Here is a 21735-nt window from a genome sequence, read left to right as displayed (position 1 = left end):
CAAATATTGGAGCCAAGGCGGACACAAAATGTGTGTATAAATCAGTTAGAAATGTGTAAGACTTTTGAACCAGTTTGCCTTGGCATGATTATCTCATTAGTTTCTGGTGTGTAAGCTGCCTGCTCTAAATTCCTCAAATGTTGGTTATATTTTTGTTGAGTAATGAAGATTTAGTATTATTTTAGTGAACCAGTTGTTCAGCTGCTACTTGGGGTTAAATCTGCATAAACCTTTCTGTGTCTTTAACTGTGCAATTATCTTATGTGGGCAAATCAGCCTCCATCAAGGGGTTCTGCTTGATGGATTTGACTGTTCAGCTCTGAACTTGCTTTCCTACTGGCATGAAATAACTGGTATCAAAACCTGAACCTACACACTGTTTTCCTTCTTTGTATTTTCAAGTGAAACCACTGAAAATACACTTTAAAAGATTGAGCATTCAACTATTTCAAGAAGAAATTCAGAATGGGATGCTTGTAGAAAAGCAGGAAAAACAAGGAAGGTGGGGAAAATGGCAGCAAAGGGAAAAGGTAACTTTTAGAGATGTTACAGACTGGCATGGACTAGCCTTGCTGATTTTTGAACATTTCTTTTAAACAATGTGTGTGCCATGTGATGAAAAACTGTAAATGCTGCTGTAAATATACCTCTAGTGGCTGGTGCAGATACTTCTTTGGTAGCTTAATACTCTGGAAGTATTCAAACCCTCTGTGTGCTGCTGACCCTAGTAGTTGTATTTTAATACAGGTTTTTGCTTTGAAGTTTACACCATCTGATGGAGCTGTAAAACCAAGGCTTAGGAACGCTCCAAGGAACTGAACATGCTTTATAAACGGTGGAAATTTTGGTGAGAATCTGGAGCAATGAGTCAGTGATGTTACTTTGATGATATTGTTACAAGAAAAGAAAACAAAATGCTACTTAACTGCTTACATTATCTCACTGGAAGTAAGGAAGGAAAACATGGGAAGGTTAAGCATGAAACACAAAGGAAATAGTATGTGTGATAACCCCACACACCCTTAGGGCAGAAGAGGAAAGGCTGGCAGCTCTGTGTTTTTCACATCCTCACTTTGTACAATTGACAGCTATGAATATCATGAAATTCTCCTGGAAAAAGGTTGAATTTATAGCTAATATATAAAACACTAAGGCTATGGCATTTCATTCCCCCTGCTGAAACATGCTCACTGAAACAAGTGTAGAGGTGCAGGGTTGGGGTTTCCTCACATGTAGGGCAGAAGGAGCCCTTTCAGACAGATCCCCATCTCAGGAACTGTGCTGGGAGCTGCTAGCCCAGCTCCTCAGAGGCAGCTGGAGCCATGGGCACTTGGACATGGCAGATGAGCTTGCTCTTTGACAAGTGAAATTTTAATTTTTGCTGTTTAAAATGTAGCAGGGAACCCTGCCCGCCCCAAAGATGGGTCAGAAATGGGGACACACAATGGGTGCTGGGAGTTATATTTGTGGTGTGATTCACAGCAAGGAGAGATCCCTCCTCAGGTGTTTGCATTGAGAATTGTACTAAGCAAATTGTGACTGAGCAGTGGTTTTCAGAGAAAACTTGAGAAGGATTTTTGTGTGCACTCTTTTGCCACACTGCTTTTCCAAGGAGCCATCACATAACCGGTGAAGTATTTGTATTTAAAGGATTAATTCCTGCTGTTTGCTTGTGTACTGTTAATCACACTGTTTCCTCCTAAATGATTACAATTGATGAAAACTAAGGCAAGGGATGTAATAAACAATGGCAAATAATCCAGGTACCAAGGGAGCAGGGTACCTGCCAGGTCGTTCCTAGCACAGGTGTTCAGGTGTTTTATTGCCTGATATGAATAAAGGACTTTCTTTTCTGCTCAGATTTGGAGATATGTCAAACCACTAAATTAAGAGAGTTTCACTGGAGGAATGTGCTGTCATTTGAAATGCCCAGTTTTTTAAAAGTACACATATCAAAAGGAACTACTATGGCTCATTGGCTAGCACTGTGGTCTGTCTCCCCTCTCTTTTTATTTCATGTGAAAAGCTGGCAATTTTCATATATCCATAAACAGGAATGAGCTGCTGCACAGAAATTGCACTCATTATATTAATAATGATTTACCATGAATGTCCTCCAGGGGCTTGATTTGGTCCACATCAAAGTCCTTGGGATTCTTTCTGCTGATTACAGCAGATCAAGCCCTAAGCAGGTTTTCTCTTTTTAACTCTGCTTTTAATATCAGCTTGATGTTAGATGTGCCACATCAGACCATAGGGCTGTGAGGACATAGAGGGCTGTGACCTGCCCAGGTGAGGGGACAGCACAGCGAGCTGCCCTGTGGTCTGATGTGACCCAGTGGGGGACACACGGGAGCTGCTCTGTGCCTGTGCTGGCCTCCCTGGGAGGGGGCAGTGGGGAGCCACATGTGCAGCTGCTCATGCCAGTGGTCCCTGGGGCCATCTGGGTGCAGCAGTGTCCCTGAGGCACAGAGGGGAGCCAGAGCCCCTTGGCTTGGCTGTGATCCACCCGCCTGCAGGCGAGTCTGCAGGGCTGTGTCCAAGGGCTCCCTTCACCACCACTGGAGCACTGAAGAAAGACTCCAGCAATTTTGAGTCTGTACCCAGCCATATCTCCAGCTTCTATTTGAAAAATGGACTTTAGCTGCTTTCTGGGGGCATAAGAACACTTACTTAAGTAGAAGTAAAATTTTTCTTTCAACCAGCCTTGTGCTTGCAGCAGTGCAGAATCTCAGGGCTTCTGTGCCCCAGTGTCCATTCAGGCAGTGAGAGAAAGACAATTCCATGGTATCTTGGAAGTTGCAGAAAATGTTTCTCCTTGAGAGTGTGTGGATGGCAGGACAAATGGGACCTGAAATGTGGCTCTATCTCAAGGCAGTGCTTTCATTTGATGTAACTTGGTGTATTTCAGGACTTAGTGTGGGTTAGATGGCAAACACCAAGAGCTTCTTACTAAAACATACCACAATATCTTTTTAAATTTCACAGAAAGCATACACAAAGTCATATGTGGAATAAATTTTCTGCAAGCAACATCCTTTTTTTTCTTTTAAAACAGCTTTTTATCTTTGCATTTTGTATTTTAATAGCCTTTGAAAAACCTGTTAGCTATTTCTCCTTCTTTTATACTTTTATTTTTTAATCTTTAAATTTTTTTAATGTCATCCATTCTTTAAAATTGTGAAAATGACTAGTCAGTTATCCTAGCAGATTTGGCTAGTGTTTCTTAAAAAAATGTTGCTGTGGTGCTTGGAGTATTGTTAAATTTTAATTATTAGTAGTTACACAGCTAATAAATTACAAGACTACCAAAATCTATTCCAGCCGTATTGCTGGGTTTCATTCAGACACAGTCAGATAATTATAACTAACAATAATTAAAAATTAAAAGTGCTGTAGGCACATACCCATCATGTTGAGTCTGCCTGCCTGAACGTTCTTTATGGACTGCAAAACCACAAGTTTTATCTGTGATGTGTTTTCACAGTAGGGAACAGTTTTTACCTATAAGGTCTCTGGTTTTCAATGTGTGTGTTTAAATTCAGAGGAGGAGGAGGAGGAATTTATGGCTGTTTGAAACTTTAGAGTTAGGAATAGGCTCTGGCAAGGACCAAAGCTAAGAAAATCCATTGCAGACTATGTGGGGCTGGTGCTGGGTGTGCAGCAGCTGCAGCTGGGGCTCTGTGCAGGGAATGCCAGAGGTTTCCTGGGCCTGACATCCACAGAGGTCAATGTAAGAGCAGGGGCTGCTCATGCTCACACACTCCTGTGTGGTTTGTCAGGCAGCACCTTCTTCCCTGCACACGGGCAGGGGGTGTGTGCTGGGGCTGCTGGGACAGTAATGGAATCCAGGCCATGTGGCCTCTTTGTGTGGCCACCTCTGCTGCAACAAAGGAGGGTGCAGAAAGCTTGAATTGCCCTGTGTGTGGGTAGTGCCAGGGTGTAACGTTTTCATTTGGACAGATGGTTCTGATCAATATATTGCTGCGTCTTTATCCTGTCTGAGGTCTCTTCAGTGAGAGGCACAAAGATCTCTCACCTGAGATGAAGATATGTCTGGCACTGGAGCAGCATGGCCCATAACAAAAACCCCTCCTTCACTTCTTAAACGTTAGGGCCATTCTGTGGCTGGCCCTGGCTAGCAAAGTGCACACAACTTCACATTAACATGTGCAGAAAACCCAGCAGCCGTGCAGAGTGGAGGAAAAGAGCAGGGAGCCAGGTGAAAGGCATCGTTTTAGCCATTAATGCACTTAAGCGCACCCAAGTGTCAACATGTGTGATCAAGTGTAAGGAGGCATGTCGCTGCAATGTGGCAGGGCTGGCACACACACGGGGCTTCCTCCAGCAGAGATGGCACTTGGAGCTGCTGCTCAGGCTGCCCAGCTAAACCCGTCGTTGCCTGTCATCTATGCCCTAGGGCAAGGGTCCAACCAACTTTTGCGCAGGCACCATGCCATCCCAACAGATGGGCAGGAGTGTAAGCCGCCAAGAGACAATGTATATGCATCAATTGTGCTTATTGAAAGCACAATTCCTGGCTGGAAATGTTCAAATGTCTATTTATTTTGAGATAAGATGCCTTTAGTTAATGGGTAGGGAAATGCAGCTTAGCTTTGAATTAATTCCTTTATATACCTTACAAAATATAATGGAGATGTGGAAGTGTAAGATGTGGTGATTATGGGGAGATCTGTTAAAGGTCTGTTGTGACACAGAATCCTCCCTGAAAGTGACTCAATGTGCCAAGGTGCTATTTGCCTCTGAGCACCAGAGACCAAATTTTGTAGGTGCTGCACATAACTGTACACATCTCTGGCTCAATACATAGTGATATGCAAGGAGCCAGCCTTTTGCTCTGGCAGGTTTTCCTTTGCACACAGGTGTACAAGCTCACCTCCCCTCTTAGTGGTGGAAACAATTTTACTTTTTGGGGCAATGAGGGTGATACATTAATCCAGAACAAAGCTAGACTAGTTTACGTATCTCACAAAAGAAATTTGTTTTCCATGTGACTAAAAGAGAGGAAAATCATATAATATGCTTTTATATTTGACAGCATTGCTGCCCACCAGAAAGGATAAATTATGGAAGCATCCAGAAAGGAGTCTGTATGCACACATTGAAGGGTGTTCCTTTCGCCTACTTGTTAGCTTTATTCAATTAAGACTTGTTAGTGTTTGTGAAAGATGTGCTTTGAAGACCCTTCTGAATATACAATTTGATATTCATAAGGATCCAGGCATACTATATGTAAATAAATAAAGCAGGAGTGTTGTACTTCCAGATCCATTAATGCATTCCCCTCCTCATGGCAGCAGAGCACACGGGCTGTGTTAAACATCCATCCTGACCAAAAGGAGGAAGCACAGGAGAAGAAATGAGAAATGGATTTTCTTTCAGAAAGACCAGATTGCACTCTCTGGTCTGGCAATAACAATTACTAATGACATTTAGAGAGAAATTAAGGATGAGAAATGCAAGTTGGCATTTCAGCAGTGCCAGTCAGTAACATTGCATCAGAGCTCACAGGAGAGATGAGAAAAAGTTTAGGGATGGAAAATTAATTTTGTTATGTCAACAATTAACAAATACCTTTTCTTCATTCTTTACCACACTATCACAAATTACCACTGTGATAGTATTTAGCAGCTCCTCAGGTGAATAAAAATTTCAGCACTTTGAAATCCTTATTTCTAGAGTCAAAAGCACATGTTTATATTTTGCTGTGTTTTGTTGAACAATGAATGATAGAAAGAGGTTCAGACTGACCAGGGAGGGAGAGCTCCAGGATGTGTATAGCAAGAAAATTCTGTGGATTTTCTCTGCAGATCTCTGTGGTTCTTATAACCATGAATGAATTCAGTTTATCAGCACATTTTCAGAGGCGTTTTTTTTTTTTTTTCTGTTTTGTAAATTTGGAAAGGCAAGGTTGAATAATATACCCTGTTCCATGCTGGACAATTTTGGAGTAGCCAGACATAAAGCCCTGGAAACCTCAGAGCTTTTATTCCAAAGACCTTCACGTGTTCACAAGGTGACATCCCTGTCCCCACAGGAGGGTGGTAGGAAGCCCTGCTTCCTGCTGCTGTGTGGAGAGGCTGGAGCACAGGGGCCATAAGCTGTGAGCACAGGGGCTGTGAGCGTGGCCATGGCACAGCTGGCTGTGCAGGAGCAGTGTCCTCAGGGACAGCACAAGCGGCCACCCCTGCCTGGCCCTGCCGCGCTGGGTAGCACATGCCTTTGTAAGCAGGGCAGAGCCCTTAAAATAGAAACAGAATGCTTGTGTAATATGTAGACAAATAATTTTTTTTTCCTTTTGTTTTCTCTCTGAAATGTCTCGTCAGAGATTTTCTTTGCTGGTGGGAAGAGATGTCTGATCCAGCCCCTTTGATTTTCCCCTGCTGTAGTGGCTGCTGTGGAGCATAGTTTGGGGTCTGAGCACAGACTAGCTCCGTTGCCTCCTGTAAGTGTCGCTAGCATCCAGAGGAACTGACTGTTTTTCAAAGCAAGAGGGATGCTGCACTGGAAAGGGCAGAGTATAAGCATTATTTAAAGAAAATTGTGGAGCTTGATCAGCCTCAGTTTTAAGGAGCTCATTGAGGGTGCTGTACAGCATCCTTTTAAAAAGTTCAGTCTCTTCGTTTGCTTAGAAAGACTGAAGTGGGGATGCTTGTCCAGACATAACAGTATATGCCTGAGTGTTTTCACAAGAAATGTCTAGATCATTAAATATAATAGGTCTCAGCTGCAGTTTTGATCACTGAAGCATGCACACAATTCATCACAGCAAATTAGGTATGTCTTTGTAACTTATCTTTCTGCAGTTTGCTGGCACTTCTAGAGAGCTGAAACTTATATTGGACGTGCTGCAGAAGCCATTTCAGATAAAATATTCTGTGTTTATTGTTGGAGAACAAGGATTCCCTAATAACAAAAACATGGAGCAGTGTGTTTCTGCTCCTGCATCTTGCAGAACCAGCAGTAGTACCAGCAGAGATCCCCAGCCACATTCATTATTTATATATTTCAGTGAATTTCTTGTCTGCAGTAAAAGAGATATAAGCTTCAACATCAGTCTGTGCCAAATTCTATGCTACAGCCCATTCAGAAACCTGAGGCAGCCGTGGTTCTCAATCATTACACAGCCCATTTATCTGATTGGAGTTTTGTCCTCTCTGCCTTGCAGAAATGTTGCATGTTCTTTAAAAGCTGAGTTTGACCTTTGGAAAGAAAAGGCATTTGCTGTTTTAATTTTAGGGGGTTTTTTTAGAGAGAACCTGAGCCTACTTAAATGGAAATTGGCATTGAAAAGCAGCAGAGTTATTGAAAAGCATTTAGTTTATTACTAGAAGAGAACAGACGCTAGTGGACTCAAAAATTACATTTCAATGGACTCATCAGTTTCAGTCACTAGTTAGTCTGTGAACAGATGGATATATTTGTAGCAGTTAGCATGAATTTATGCCCTGGAATTTTACATTTGCCCTAAGAGCACTGCTATCTTAGTTGTTGCCTTGAAGGGTTTGGAGATTCATTTTATTTTTTGGAAAAAAGATATTTTTGTTTCTAATTGCAGAGATTTCTTACATCATAGAAATCGCCTCAGCTTTCAGAAATATGAATGATATATAGCTTCTGTGTAAGGAAAATGTTGTAAAAGAATCCCCAGTACAGCTGCTGCAGAAAAAATAAACATCTCAGCCTAAACCTAGATAAACCCCTGTGGACTGAGAAAATAATTTTCAATAACCAGATATTTTTAACTCTGTGTATCAAGGTAGTAATCACAGTCACCTGTATTTGCATCGAGGGTCTGCCACAGTCTAATTGCTTGTCTCTTTCCACCCCCGCCCCACTAAATTTTAAGGCTTCTGGTTAACTGAGCAATGCATTAAGCACTCCATCTCCAAAACAGAAAGAAATACTGCCCTAGCCTCTACCATGTGGCATCTTTAGGTTTCAGGGATTTCGTTTAAATCTGAAATTTATGTCCAGGAGAAATAAATTATTAGATTGTAAAAGCAGCTGGGGAGGGAGTAAATATAGTCTCTTTTGTCCTCTATATCATTTCCCCAGGAAGATAATAAATGTGTGGCAAGCGTCTTGTGTTTCCTCTGTCATACAAATGTTGTGTGTGTGCTGTATTTCAGATGTGAAGCTTAGACTCCAGACAGGAAATCCTGGAGTGATACTGTACTGCTGTTGCCTACTGCTGTGGTGCTGGTGGAGGCCCCATCACTTTTACTGCTTAGAAGGAATTTGAAAAATAATTTCATGAAGAAATTTAAAAGCCCTTGTGTGTACCCCTGATTTCCAGAGTAAGAGATTTAGGGTGTAATCCTAGGGTTTATCTCCTCAGCCAGTGGAAGGCAGCAGGAGCAGCAGCCCTGGCTGCTGCAGAGAGCTGAGGATAGGGGTCCTGCCCTGTGACCCCATCCCAAGGGCCATTTTTCCCAGGGGGATTTTAAAGACTGTAAGAGAAACTCCTATTAATTCCTCCCTGCCTTACCTGTTCTCATTCTTCTGTGAGGTCAGATACATGCAGCAAGCATGATGAGTGGCCAGGAAAAAAATTGGCCAGAACAGCAAAAGGATAAGGAATTGTTAGAAAGTCAGTCGTCTACTGGCTTTTCTGCCCCTGGCTGTGTGTATAGGACTGTCACTGCCTGCGCCTCCATGCTCCTGTCAGGAAGGCTGTCAGTATTCTCAGTCCAGCCCAGGGATCTGAAAACGAGCCTGGAACAGCCTTGCTGTTTGCTTCTTCCGTTGTTCCTTCCAGAGAAGTACATTCAATCATATACTGTTATTTGCCTAATTATACCCTGCTTTAACATTGTATTTTGAGAGTAGTTTTATACCTCCCTTTGACCAGAGGAGAAAGGAAAAACCATTCAGGATACAGCTTCTTTTCACGTTGTGCCTGTTCTGCTTATGTAAAATGAGAAGTGGTGGGAGTGTTTGGTGCAGGGTTGGGTGCATGTGTGCAATGACCCGACCTGGGCAGTAATCACCAATGTTCCCTTCATGTTAATGGAATAACTTATGAGATACTAAACTGTATCCTCAGTGAGGTGATGGGGCTTTGTTGGAAAAATCTGGATGACAGAGTGAGATGGTATGTGCTGATGGGATCAGTGTAGAGACAGCTCATGGCTCTGTGCAAGGTCAGCTTGGGTTCAGCGAGGCTCTGTCACCCCAGCTCTGCATGAGCCAGACCAGATTTGGCAGCAGCAGTCCTGAGCTTATCACTCAGCTGTGCTCGAGCTGATGCACTGCAGAGTGTGCTGTGTGTCTTGTGTGCCACATCCTGGGAAGGCAGTATGGACACCCAGAGGTCACCTCCATGCAGAGCCTGTCCCCACACCCCCATTGCCTTGGCTTTGCACCAAGCAAGAATGGCCAAAGCAGTGCCCACACTGTGCCAGCCTTGGGGGAGAGCTCCTGCCTGACTACCCAGCCTCCTCATTTGTTTCTGCCGCACAGTTAAACCTGAATAAATTGCCATGGGCATTGAGGTTTGGCTGTGTATGGCATATCTGTCATCTGTGTGTTACATTATTGTGTCTCCAAAAGGAGCAGTGAGGTTGTTTAAAACACACTTACTTCTGAAAAATGTGCCCTCCTTTGGGGCTGGCACATGCTCTTAGTCTTTGCATGAAATCAGGATTGTTTAAGATGTGGCATCTTGCTGTTTAAAAAGCAGATTTTCCTGAGACCAGTGACACTGTTGTAATGGAGTAGCAATGGCTGGAGAATCCCATTTAACCCAGTTGTTTTGCACACATACCATAGCAATGCTGCCTTCCTGGTTTGTCCTGTGATGTCTTTGAGGAAAAGGCTCATGTTGGTGGTGTTTTGTCCCCTCTTTTACTTACAAGAACAAATTGGGCATGGCTCTTTTACACTCCAACTCCTCCAGGGTTAATTCCTTGTGGCAGTGGGCAAAGCACAGGTCTGTCTGCAGATTTCTGCTCTGCTGGTAGCATCTACACTAATGGGGCAGCGTGTAAAGCACTTCTGTAACTATGGCCTTGCTATTTTATAGCAGAGCTACTTGCATTGGAGGATTTTTATTCCCCTTTTGAAATTGGAAACCAGCAATAACAACCATTATGTCCAAGGCAACAGGTCACTGACCAGCTGTTTTGTCAGCACCAGCAGTGTGTGGGTGCCATGTGACAGGAATATTTATCTGCCCCTAAGGAAAGTGTATCCATAACACAAGGCAATACAATTTGTCAGATCAGTATTCCATTAGAGGGAATTTTACTTAGTTGCTGCTTCTTAAAGGAATGAGTGGTCAAAGGGCTGTGGTCCTACTGCAGGCAGGTGCTGCTTGTGTCAAGTCTGGCTGTCCACACTTGCTTATTTGGCCCAAGGAACTTGGATCAGCTGCAGCTCCCATCATTCAGTGGAGGATGTTGCCTGTTATGAATGTGAGAACTGCCCTTGTTAAATTGCATTAAAATTCACAGTTAAGACAGAAATTGTTATATACCTGTCCTTAATACCAGGAATACCTAGGTGGTGCCAAGGGGAAAAACAACAAAAAGTAATCAGATGTTCGGTGACCCTTGCCATACCAGAGAACAGCAGAGCAAGTTTTATGTTCAACTTTCAATTTCCTGGCTTTTGTTGATTTATATTCCCATGGAAACAGTCCCTCAGTGAAGCTTTGCACTATGCATTCTAACTTCTAAAGGTGTTGTGTAAAGTGTTTCACTTTTGCTCTAAGTATTTTTCCCCATGTCCTGTAATAAAGACCCAATCAGAAAATCATTTGGTGTTTAGAGGAGTCACACCATGTTCCACAATGATGATTCCAGCCCTCACAGAAGTGAACAATTAACTGGCTTATGCAATATGATTTACTTTAGATCAAGGAGGGATTAATGAGATCAGATTTGGATTGGTTTCTAAGAAATCAACAATTTCATGCTTTTAGAGGAAAACCTAAGAAAGATTCCTGTAAAATGGTTTACCTCTTGAAAATTATTTTGAAACATTGCTTCCCTGAGTAGGACCTGTAAGTAGATTGGAAACAGGTCAGCACTGGGGTGTGCATTGGGGTTTCTGGTGTAGCAGGGGCAAAGGAGTGTCCCTGTGGGCAGGAGATGCTTTCTCTGGTTACTGAAGCTGAGGTTTGAAAACAGACTGGAGGTGGGTGTTTGCATTGTCAAGGACAGCTTTGGAGGGTCACTTCAAAGCTGGGCACAGGCATGCTGGGTTTGTGACACATCATGGAGGAGCAGGGGTGGCTGTGACCCCAGTGGCTGTGGGACCAGCTTCCCAGGAAAACATGGACTGACCAAGCCCAGGTGAAAGCAGCACCACTGTCAGCGGAGCAAAAAAATCCTGCAAACCATTTTCTGCTCTTGGGATCAGAAATGGCTCTGGAATCCAGTCAGGGAGTAACAGTGGGGCTGAGGAAGGAGTGAAGGTATTCTAAAAATATTATGGCTTCATGCGCTTCTGACAACAGTAATTTGTCCCTCTCGCTTTATATTTAGGAAGTGTAAGGTTCTTCCCTCGGCTTATTTTTGATCTTGTGCATGGCATACTGGAGACTACAAGGATGCTGATAAATTTGCATTTCTGAGTGAAATTCTCAGGAGCGTGTGGTCCCTCAGGACAGGTATTATTAGCTCCTTGTTTTCATTGGGTGCCTCAGTGAATCACGGTGTGTTTACAGCTAGTTTCTCTAAAAGAAGACTCTGGTTATCTCTTAATAATGTATTCCTCAGTGTTTTTTATTTCCAAAGTGCTGTGGTAAGGAGATTTTCCCAAAGGCTTCAGTTTGCTTTTGTGCTTCAGTGTTTTACCCAGTGTTTTTGGAAGAAACATAGAGACTTACTGGTGAGGCATTTAATAGAATACAAGAGGCTATGCCAGGCTTAGGCTGTGCTTGGAGTTCACTTGCATTAGGCTTAACTAGGTTTCTTCTGAGTTTTAGAGAAGAATAGAGATGGCAGATCTAGAAGACTGATGATACAAAATTATTAGTCTCAAGTGGAAAGGGGATGGCATGTTAGGTGAGTTTTCGAAGTCTGATTAGGACTAAACAATCTGAATTAGAAGAGAAATTAAATTCATAAATCGTCTAATAATTCTTAGTGGATATGAGGAAGCTGGCACTGGGAAAAATAACTCCAAGAAAGGTATTTATATAGAAAGGTAATTTTTCAAACCAGAATAACTGAGAAATGCCTATCAAAATCCAAGAATGGGTTGAAATGGGCAGAAGCAGTGTGGTCAGGAGCACACTGAGGCCGGGCGGGATGCGGGGCTCGGCCAGCCCTGCACACCCACACCTGCAGCTGTGGAGGAAAAAGAGTGACTGAGAAAAGGCATCAGCATCCAGGCAGTCACGTGTGGAACGGCTTTGCCCCACTGTAAATGTTATGTTCCCTTGGACGGCAGATGAGGTGCCGGGTCCTGAGCACTGGAGGAGCCGGGCGGGTTTCTGGAGGGCTGAGGGGGTGCCTCAGGTGAGCAGGCACTGAGGGAGGTCCTCATCCTCCCTGGTGGGTACAGAAACCCCTAGAGAGGCTCAGTCCCGGCACAGATGAGTGGATGAGCGTTTGTGTGTCCCAGCACCAGTGAAAGGTGCATTTACCCCTGGAGTAATCACGTGCAAGCATCAGAGTAACTCAGAGGCAGCTATTTCCATTGGAAACGGGCAACTTCGCTTTTCAGCAGACACCAAACCTCCAGGCATATTTTCTTAGACACTCAAAATGATTTTTTTTTCCCTGGTTCAATAACTTGTAAAGGACAGCTTTCTACCTGCATTTGTTGAAGTGCCATCTCAAAGTGTGCTGACACAGGGACTGACTGACGAATGGCAAGTTATCAGATGCTCAGAGATGAAGGCAGCCGTAACACAGGCAGCCGGTGCCTTTCACAAAGGATGTGCCACCTTTCGTTTGCCTCTACCTCCATTTCAAGGGACTCTTCAAATAAAGAAGGGACATGTGAACCTGTCTTGCCTGACAATTTTTTTTTTTTATTGCATACCATGATAACTTGGAGTTCACTTGTTACAAGCATTTTATGTAGTGGGTGAAATACCAAGGGAAAGGAAAGAAGTAGTATTGTGCTGCCTGAAAAACTATGATCTAAACATATAAATGTCACTGCATAAGTTACCTGAAACAACTGGAAGGGCAATTAACACCTGGTTTTATGGGAAACATTGGTTACTACTATCAGTTTTAATGAAGTGTATTAACTAAATTGTGTTCTGAGTATTCATTCAGCCCTGTTTATGGCACACTCTTGAGTACATTTACTGTTTGTCAGAAGTGCAAACTAGTGAACATATGAGGCTTTAAGACAGGCCATCTGTTAGTCTTAGACCCTTGGATAATTGTCAAACAGTTCTAAAAATAAGCACATACAAACTGCAAGGGGGTGCAAAGGTGATTTTTCTTTAGAGTCTGATAGGAAAGGGAAAGTACAAACCAGAAATTAAAATTTAAAATAAACACTTTACCCTATAAAGCAAGCTTGCTCTCCTTTCTTTCTTTTCCACTTTCTCTTTCCTTTCCCACCCTCCTCCTTCAGTGTGACTTTTTTTTTAAATTTTTTTTTTCCCCTCTTGCTCTTCTGGGTCATGGCATCCCTTGAATGCCTCTCCAGTTTAGGATTAGAGCAGCACCAATTTAAGGCTCACAGCTTTCTGTAGAGAGCATAATCTCCAATGGTTAAAGCACAGGTCATCTTGTGTCCTCTGCCTAAAGTAATCCTTTTATAAAGTCAAGGCATAAAGATTTTTATCTTTATGGATTGCTGTTAAAGGGAAATAGTACCTGTGCACATACATGTGTATGCTTATGGATATGTAATGAGCAATAACAGCTGAGAGATTTATTTTTGGACCAGTTTGAATTCAAAAGATGCAAAACACTGAAAAAAGATTGATGCAGATGGTATTTCATAAATATTTAGACACTCTAGCTTCTGTTTGTAGCAATTTGGAGGTTTTGTTGTGTCTTTTTTTATATATATGTTCAAATGTGAGACAAACCTTTGCTTCAAGTCAGTGCCTGAATCTGAGGTTTAGTTTTTGTCTGGCAAGCTGTGCATGTTGGCAGTCAGTGGAGGCATCACTTCTCTTGTTTCCCTGCTCAGTAAAGGGAAAACGAGAGGGAATGGGGAGGAAGAGACACACAGACCCAGTGGTTCCCAGCAATGACCCCAATCTCTGGGCTTAGGATCCGACAGTGAAGGGGTGATAGAAGCCTGAACAGAGGTGGGGAGAGGCAGAAAGAAAATATCTGGGCTCTTACCTGGGTCTGGAGGCCCCCCCACACCCTGAGGAAAAAATATTGGGATTAATGATCACCCAATGGCTAATTACCAGTTCATTTTCATGTTGGCCAATTGTCACATGAATCTATTATCTCCATAATTCATATTGAAATTATTTTAGGAATGGTTTCTGTTCATTTCAGTGGCATTTGGAAGGGGGGAGAGGCTTTGTAGCCTTTCATCAGAGTCCCAGTCTCTGTGTAACACTGCAGAAAGCTTATGAATTTTACCTGGGGGTGGGGTATCACCAGCCTTGTTAGGCCATTTCTTAACCTTTCTATAACATATGGTCTTTTAGGGGTATGTGCTCATGCATATAGACAGTGTATTTGTAAATGGCTGATAGAAAATGTCTAAATCCATAACAGATGCACAATGGCACTGTAGACTGGATGTGTTATGGCCCCAAACCATTATCACACCCCTCACAGTTGCATTTTATTTTTTTCACCTGCTCCTGTGTAGTACACCTGTGACTTGTTGGCAGTGAGTGTTGTTGCAGGGTGGGAGACTCCCAGCTTGACTGCCTGGCTTGGAGCTTCGCTCCATCATGTGCTGCTTTTTGTGTGTTTTTTCTCTCAATCTTTATATAGCTTGTAAGAGTTCTTTGAACTGTTGTTAGTGATCATCTTTCAAACCTGATGCTTTCCTTCTTGACACAGAGCTCTGAAAATGGAGATTGTCATGCCAGTGTTTTCATATTCATGCATGTTAAAAAAACAGAGAAATATTCATTGTGGATGTCCTGCACAAATGGCTTGATCTGCATCCAGAGGGCAGGCAGGGGGTGTCTCCAGGGAAGATCTGGAGAACAATCAATATCTACATGGACAATAATTAACCATTCTTTGAAATCTTTTTATTTCCTGCAAAACCCATCAGCCAGTTCCTTGATCACAGACACTTCCATAAATGGTTCATTTGAGGATTGTGCAGCCAGTAGAAAATTCCACTTAAACACTGCAACAGCCCCGAGACTTGGGGTAGTTGCATTTTTCCCACTGACATAGCTAATGGAATTGCTATCCATTTTGCATGATTATTAAGAAAAGAAGAGATTTTCCAACCTTATCCTATAAATAAGCTGTGACTTACTTGATCTTGACAGGTGACTTAGTGCTGCTGTAGAGTTTTCCAGCTGCAATAATGTCTCAGAATGATGTATTCAGTGGGGTATCAGCTGTGAGCTGTGCGGAAACCAGGGGGTCTAACAGGAGCTGGGAAGAACCATTTTTCCTGTTCAGCTTCCAAATGATGTCGTGCCTCCTGCTGGCCCCAGACGGGCACGTGTATGGATGGCCTTGGAGCTGCTAGGCATGTGCACACACACAGGAGTGTTCCTGGAGGGCCTCCATTTTTGTGGCTGCTCTGTTTTCCTCTGGAAACAACCATTAAGGCTTTTTTATTTTTAACTATAATTTCTGGAGTTGATAAATCACACCTGAGCTGTTTTCAGCCAGCCCACCCTCCTGCTGGAAAGGTGGGTGAAGTTTCCTTAGGCTGCTTAGGTAGCAGCACTCCTGTAGTATCACATGTTTCTAAGCACTTGCTTCCTTGTGGTCTTCATGATTTCCTTCTGCTGCTTGGAACAGCCCAGTGGCTCCACTGGGGTCAAAACTGTTCCTGTGCACAGGGCATTCTTAATACTTGATTTTCAATTACTCCAAAAGTCTGATCAGCCAGGAGAATTTTCTGTGTCTGGGCACACAAAAAAGTGCCTAACAAAGGTATTTGAAAAACCATGGGTCAAATATAGAATACACACATGTGAGAGAAGAGACATAAGCCCTGAATGGGTGAGATGCTTTCTGACATCTACAAAGCACAATTCTAATGAGCTGCAGATGCTCAGGGCACAAGGAGTAGAAGCAAGAAGATAAGAAATTACAATTACTAGTAATAGTAGACAAGTTTTTTGGAAGGCATGTTTTGAAATACATTTCAGTATGTGAGAAACCTATATGGGTTGCAGAGGATACAGAGAGGTTCTCATGGGACTTTCAAACACACACAGTAGTGGTTATTTAGCCTTCACCCAGTGTTCACTGGTGCCTGGGTGTGCAGGACTTGGCACTTGTGCCATGGCTTGAGCAGGATGTGCTCAGAAAGGCAGGGGAAGGATGCAGAGCACACAGGCATCGTGTCCATAGGCATTACAGACCTGTTTGTGAGGCCCTGTGTAAAACCTGGCTCTATCTATTAACTGCATGGTCCAGGCACTAGCCAGCATATTGATTGTCATTAATGCATACCTGGGGAATAAATGGTACATTCCCAAGATACTAAGACAAAATAAAGATTTGCATATGAAAAATGTAATTTTTTAACTCCTAGCCCTATGGCACAGCTGATTTCTCAGCTCCTGCCTGACCCAGCTCTAAATGGCTGCAGTATTTGAGTACAATCTGTTTGTTCCTTTGACAAATTCTGATCCCAAACCCAGTGTATTTCTTGTATTGGGAATGTTCAGAACATGTTATTAGCTGATGTTTGAGAAGGGAGGGCTCCCAATAAAAGCTTCATTATCAGATTTAGAGCCACATACCATTCCTTTATTGACCTGCCTGGTGTAATCAATGCAGCAGCCACACAAGTTTGAAATCATGTTCCCTGACTGTAGGCTGTGCGTCATGCATCCAGTGCTGATTGTGCATTATCTTTTAAATGACACTGCCTAACTAAGTATGGATTTGTCTACCATGAATAGCCCTTCTTTCAATTTGAAGATGGTAAACCTTTTGGGTTTTTTATTGATATTCAGGATGACCTAAAAATAGAACCGTAATGAAGTGCACAAGGAATGGCTATTGTTAAAATGCTGAGGAGTGTATGAGCACAGAGGAGCCTGTGTATTCTTTCACATTTTCATGCTTCCCCAGCTAGGTTTAGTGGGCAAGCTTCTTGTCAGTGCTGCTATTGTGTGTGCAGGGCTCCATCCATCCTCCTCCATAAAGTCATTGTTAGACTTGAGAATAACACCCAGCACTGCAAAGGTCACTCCTTCTTAAGGCCAGGAAAATTTCCATGTATATCAAAGGAAAAATCTATTGAATTTTGTGTTTGGTGGTGTTAAATTGTCTAAAAGCAAAGCAGTTCCAGCCGTCAATTCGCTAATTTCTGATTTGTGGTTCTGCATATTCAGTGTCAGGGGTGTCTGAGAGGGCCGGTGCTATGCTGACCAGGGACTTTATGATTTCCCAGCTGGGATTTCGTTCGCAGGGGCTCCATCCGTGCTGCTGCCCCGCTCCCGCCGCCCGGGAGCTCCGGCGGTGGTTCGGGAGCTGCGGCCGTGGTTCGGAGCTCCGGCGGTGGTTCGGGAGCTGCGGCCGTGGTTCGGAGCTCCGGCGGTGGTTCGGGAGCTGCGGCCGTGGTTCGGAGCTGCGGCCGTGGTTCGGAGCTGCGGCCGTGGTTCGGAGCTGCGGCCGTGGTTCGGAGCTGCGGCCGTGGTTCAGAGCTCCGGCCGTGGCTCGGAGCTCAGCAGCGCTTCTGACACCTGGCGGTCACGGCCTGGGAGTGCCACAAACGGGCCAAGCCGCTCCGCTCTGCCGCAAACGGGGTCACCGCCGCCGGCCCGCACCGCCCGCCGCCTACCAGCTCCTTCCACGGACGATCTCCATCAGGGAGATGTCATCTCTGGATAAAGCATGTAAAAGCGCATGATTGCTCTTTTATCCTGATCACGATGTGATCAGCTATGGAATAGCATAGAAGGACCAGATGATTTATGAAAAGTTAAAATATCTTACTTTATTTTAAAGCTTTATTACTGTAAATAAATAATTAGATTCAAAATTCATTTTGTGTTTAAAAACTTATTCTTCAAGCTGGCGGACTTGCCCGGCTCTGTTATTAGGCAGATGGAGACTAGGGAAATTGCTTAGGCTTGAAATAGCACAAATGAATTTTTATATTTGGGGATGCTGGGGGCTCAGCTCAAGAAAACCTCACCATGAACGACTTCTCTAGTTTCTCAAATAATTGGATAATCATACAAATAAAGCTAGGCTTATGTGTAAGACTGGGGTTTTGTCAGAACACAAAATGTGGGTGAATTGGTACTGCTCTAAAAATACGCTTCCGAGGTTGGATCCAGGATTTATTGGCTCCTACACAAAATGGCAAGACAGGTCAGCATCCTCTGATGTGAGATACTGTGATGACATTGAGGCTATTACAAATCTACCAAAAGGAAAAAAGGGAACAAAAGAGACTCTAAACTGCTGAAAGAAATGTATAGAGAAAAGTACATTCTTTAAAGAGATTTAACTTCTGGGTTACATGTCCAGCCTTTTTTCTGCTGGGAATATTACCCTGGTGCCTGAGCTGGCGGTTCAGCTGTTATTGCCGAAGTATTTCTTGGACTGAGAAGTGTGTGTCACAATCTGGTGTCTCTTGCTGCCAGTGCTTGCACCCGGTACGAGTGAGAATAAAAGAATAAAATATGGCAAGGGTTCCCTCACAATTCCGATTTTTATTTTTTTAATTGTTACAGTGAAGGGAATCCCTAAAGGCAGTTTTTTTGCCCATGAAGTTACCATTTTCTTTATATGTATTGAAAGAAGCAAAAAAAAAAAAGGAAACCTTCATGACTATACTTGGCTTGTCGCATTTTTTTTCTAAGTTCATGCCAGCATTAACAGATCTGTCAGAACAAAGCAAATATGTCATATTGGCAGCTGTTACTTATGAGTACTTTTTCTTTATTGCATTTTGTTTTGTAATAACTGAGAAGCTTTTATGTTGAGCTCTGCATAAATGGTACTGAGTGGGAGGGTATGGGCATGCTTTCTATTATTCTGCCCCTCATGCATGTCTCCTTTTTTCGTCTTTCCAGAACCACACATTGAGCCAGCACGCACAGTGAGCCACTGGCACTACAGGACACCTCTCTGCAGAAGACTTGACGGTGGCACAGTGGGGAGGACCATTTGAACATTACATCCAATCAAAGTGTCATTTGCAACCCAGATGTAAAACTCTAATGATTTGGCCATGAGGCGCTGCTATTATAAGCAGCTGGAAATGAATATTAATGGGAGAGATTAAAAGTATTCCATGCTCAGTATTTTTTATTGTCCTGCTTCAGCTAGTGTACTTTAGAGCTTCTGCTTCTGACTGAATTTATAGTGTTAGATAAATCTGCTTTGATGCTGTTGCCCTTTGTTGCTTCTTGTATTATATTGATAGTTAAAGATTAGGTGTGATTTTTTTCTTTTTTGTTAACTGCTTTTTAATTGCAATTTTAGGTAACTGTGCATTGTGATGTGATTGCTTGGCTATTGTCTGAATATTTCTTTTTAATTTTTTAATTAAAGACTAATGCTTTGATTGGATTTGCCAGTTCACCGGACAGTGATTAAAACTATGTAATGAATATAATCGGTTTCAGTGCAACTGGATGGTCTGCTTTATAAATGTGACTTAATCTGATTGCAATAACTAGTACAGTTCAATAAAGGGAATACATGAGCTTAGCGTCAGAGCTTGTCTGTCTGTCAGTGCCCCCTGCATTGCTGCTGCTGCTGGGGTGGCTGAATCTCAGTGATCACTCACCTGATGGCACAGAGCACTCTGCAGCCCAGGAGGAGGGAAAGCAAAAGCCATGGTTCTGTGTCTGGTATTGTGTTTGCTTCTGGATGTGCCTCCCTGGCTTCACGGTAGGTTGACGTGAGGTAAGAACATGTACTATGAAAAGGTATTGCTAGCTTATAATGCTCATTAATATTTTAAAATTTTCAGCAAGAATAGAAGAACCAGACCTATAGCTGCCTTGCCCATATGTCTGTACTTCTTTGTTTTAATACAAAAAAAATAGTTTCTGCATTGTATACAAATGCGCAGATATTGGATCAGGCCTTGCAGACCGTGGTAGGATATTTTACCCACGCCAGACTCCCAGGTATTGTAGCTCTGTGTAAGTGCCAACAGAGCCAATTGCCAGGCTTTCTTTTACTCTTTTTTAACTTATCTTATGGTAAGGAGGTCAGGGAAACAGTCATTTTAAGGACCATGGACACCTCTGGAAAGTTAGAAAGATGTAGTTCTCCTGGTGTCTCCAGCTTGAGTGAATCATAATCATCATAAATATTCAGCAGTTGTGACAGCTGAAATGATGGGGTTACCCATTCCCACAAAGTACAAGGCTTTGCAAGACTGGCATGGGAACATGCACAGTCAGAGCCTTTCAAAATGGCTGCACTGAACTAAAGCACAACTTGTTGTCATTGGGCCATGTCTGGGCTTGGAGCATGTAAGTGATATTTTGTAGGAAATATGTTTTCATGGACAGATAGTCAATGCCTAAATTAGTTTATATACTGAGCTTTTTTACAAGTGCAAGGGTGGCATAGCTTGTTGATGCTGCAGCCCATGTTTTCAACAATTTAGATCCCTGTTGATGTTGACAGTGCTGTTGCACACACACGGTTCCTTCAGAACAGTACGGGAAGGCTACAATCGAAGCACAACTTCAGGCACAACTCAAGTAGGGTCATCCTTACAGCAGAAAGCACCAAAGCAGTCCTAACTTAAGAAAAGTTACATATTTCCCCAAACAAAAAAAGAATGTCCTGTTTGAGACAAATGATTGATGGTTTTTATTCTGCTGAAATAACATTGCTAGAATGGACAGTCAGAGTTTAGGCTCAAATGTGGCTTGTGATAAATTTACGAACCCTAATATAGCAAAACTAGGAATGACTTTTCTTAATTCCAAAGAGGACAGTTCTGTTTGCATCTAGACTATTCTTAGCTCAATGTTTCTTCATCAAAATCACACTGAAATGATCTCTTTCTAGAGAAGAGCATTAACTTTCAACCCGATTATTTCTCTCTAAACCACAGAACAGATGTTTACGGGCTGAAAAATTACTTAATGAAATCACCAATTCATTATTCCTGTTCATAATAGAAGGATGTTCCTAACTCAATTTTATTGCTTTAAGATGGGAAATGGGAAAGTGTCCTGCAGCACAGGCTCACAGACTTTCATGCCTTTGCAAGAAAACCTGGGAATGTACAGCAGCTGCTATGGAAAGAACTCAAGTGCCATCTTCTCCATGCCAAAGAAAGGTAGCAGGTTCTTACAATGCAGATATTGAAAAAGGAGGCTTTTTGCCTGACACTGGTTTGAAATTATGCTGGATCACTTCTGGGCAAGCCTTCAGAAATGAAAAAGACATAGGTTTCTACCTTCAGGAAAAGGTACTGCATTGTGAATCCCAAGAGCTGAACTGGTGTTTCCATGCAGCTCGGGGAGCTGCCTTAGTAGTGCTGTACTGAAGCTCATGCCTTTGTCTGAGCATCTCCCTGCTGAGTAGTTAAAAGGAGGTGCACAGTCACTGTGCTGAGATGGGGAGCTCCCCACGTGGGGATCCTGTTTGTAACTGCATATATTCCCCATGTTAGTGGGAATGTGGG

At 42.9% G+C, this 21735-nt stretch overlaps 1 protein-coding gene across 3 annotated transcripts in view; it reads left to right on the top strand.

Moving 5' to 3' along the window:
* The window catches only part of ZNF423 (zinc finger protein 423), a 225833-nt gene extending 206068 nt beyond the window's left edge, over positions 1-19765 (top strand). For all 3 annotated transcript variants that reach the window (XM_058813410.1, XM_058813409.1, XM_058813411.1), the window contains one exon: positions 19151-19765. In XM_058813410.1, the coding sequence (XP_058669393.1) occupies positions 19151-19180 (30 nt within the window). In that variant the 3' untranslated portion in view covers positions 19181-19765. The remainder of the gene's footprint in view (positions 1-19150) is intronic.
* The last annotated feature ends 1970 nt before the right edge of the window (positions 19766-21735 follow it).

The sequence above is a fragment of the Ammospiza caudacuta genome, chromosome 13 (genome assembly GCF_027887145.1).
Source record: "Ammospiza caudacuta isolate bAmmCau1 chromosome 13, bAmmCau1.pri, whole genome shotgun sequence".
Lineage (NCBI taxonomy): Eukaryota > Metazoa > Chordata > Aves > Passeriformes > Passerellidae > Ammospiza > Ammospiza caudacuta.
This window is presented reverse-complemented; position numbering and strand designations above follow the sequence as displayed.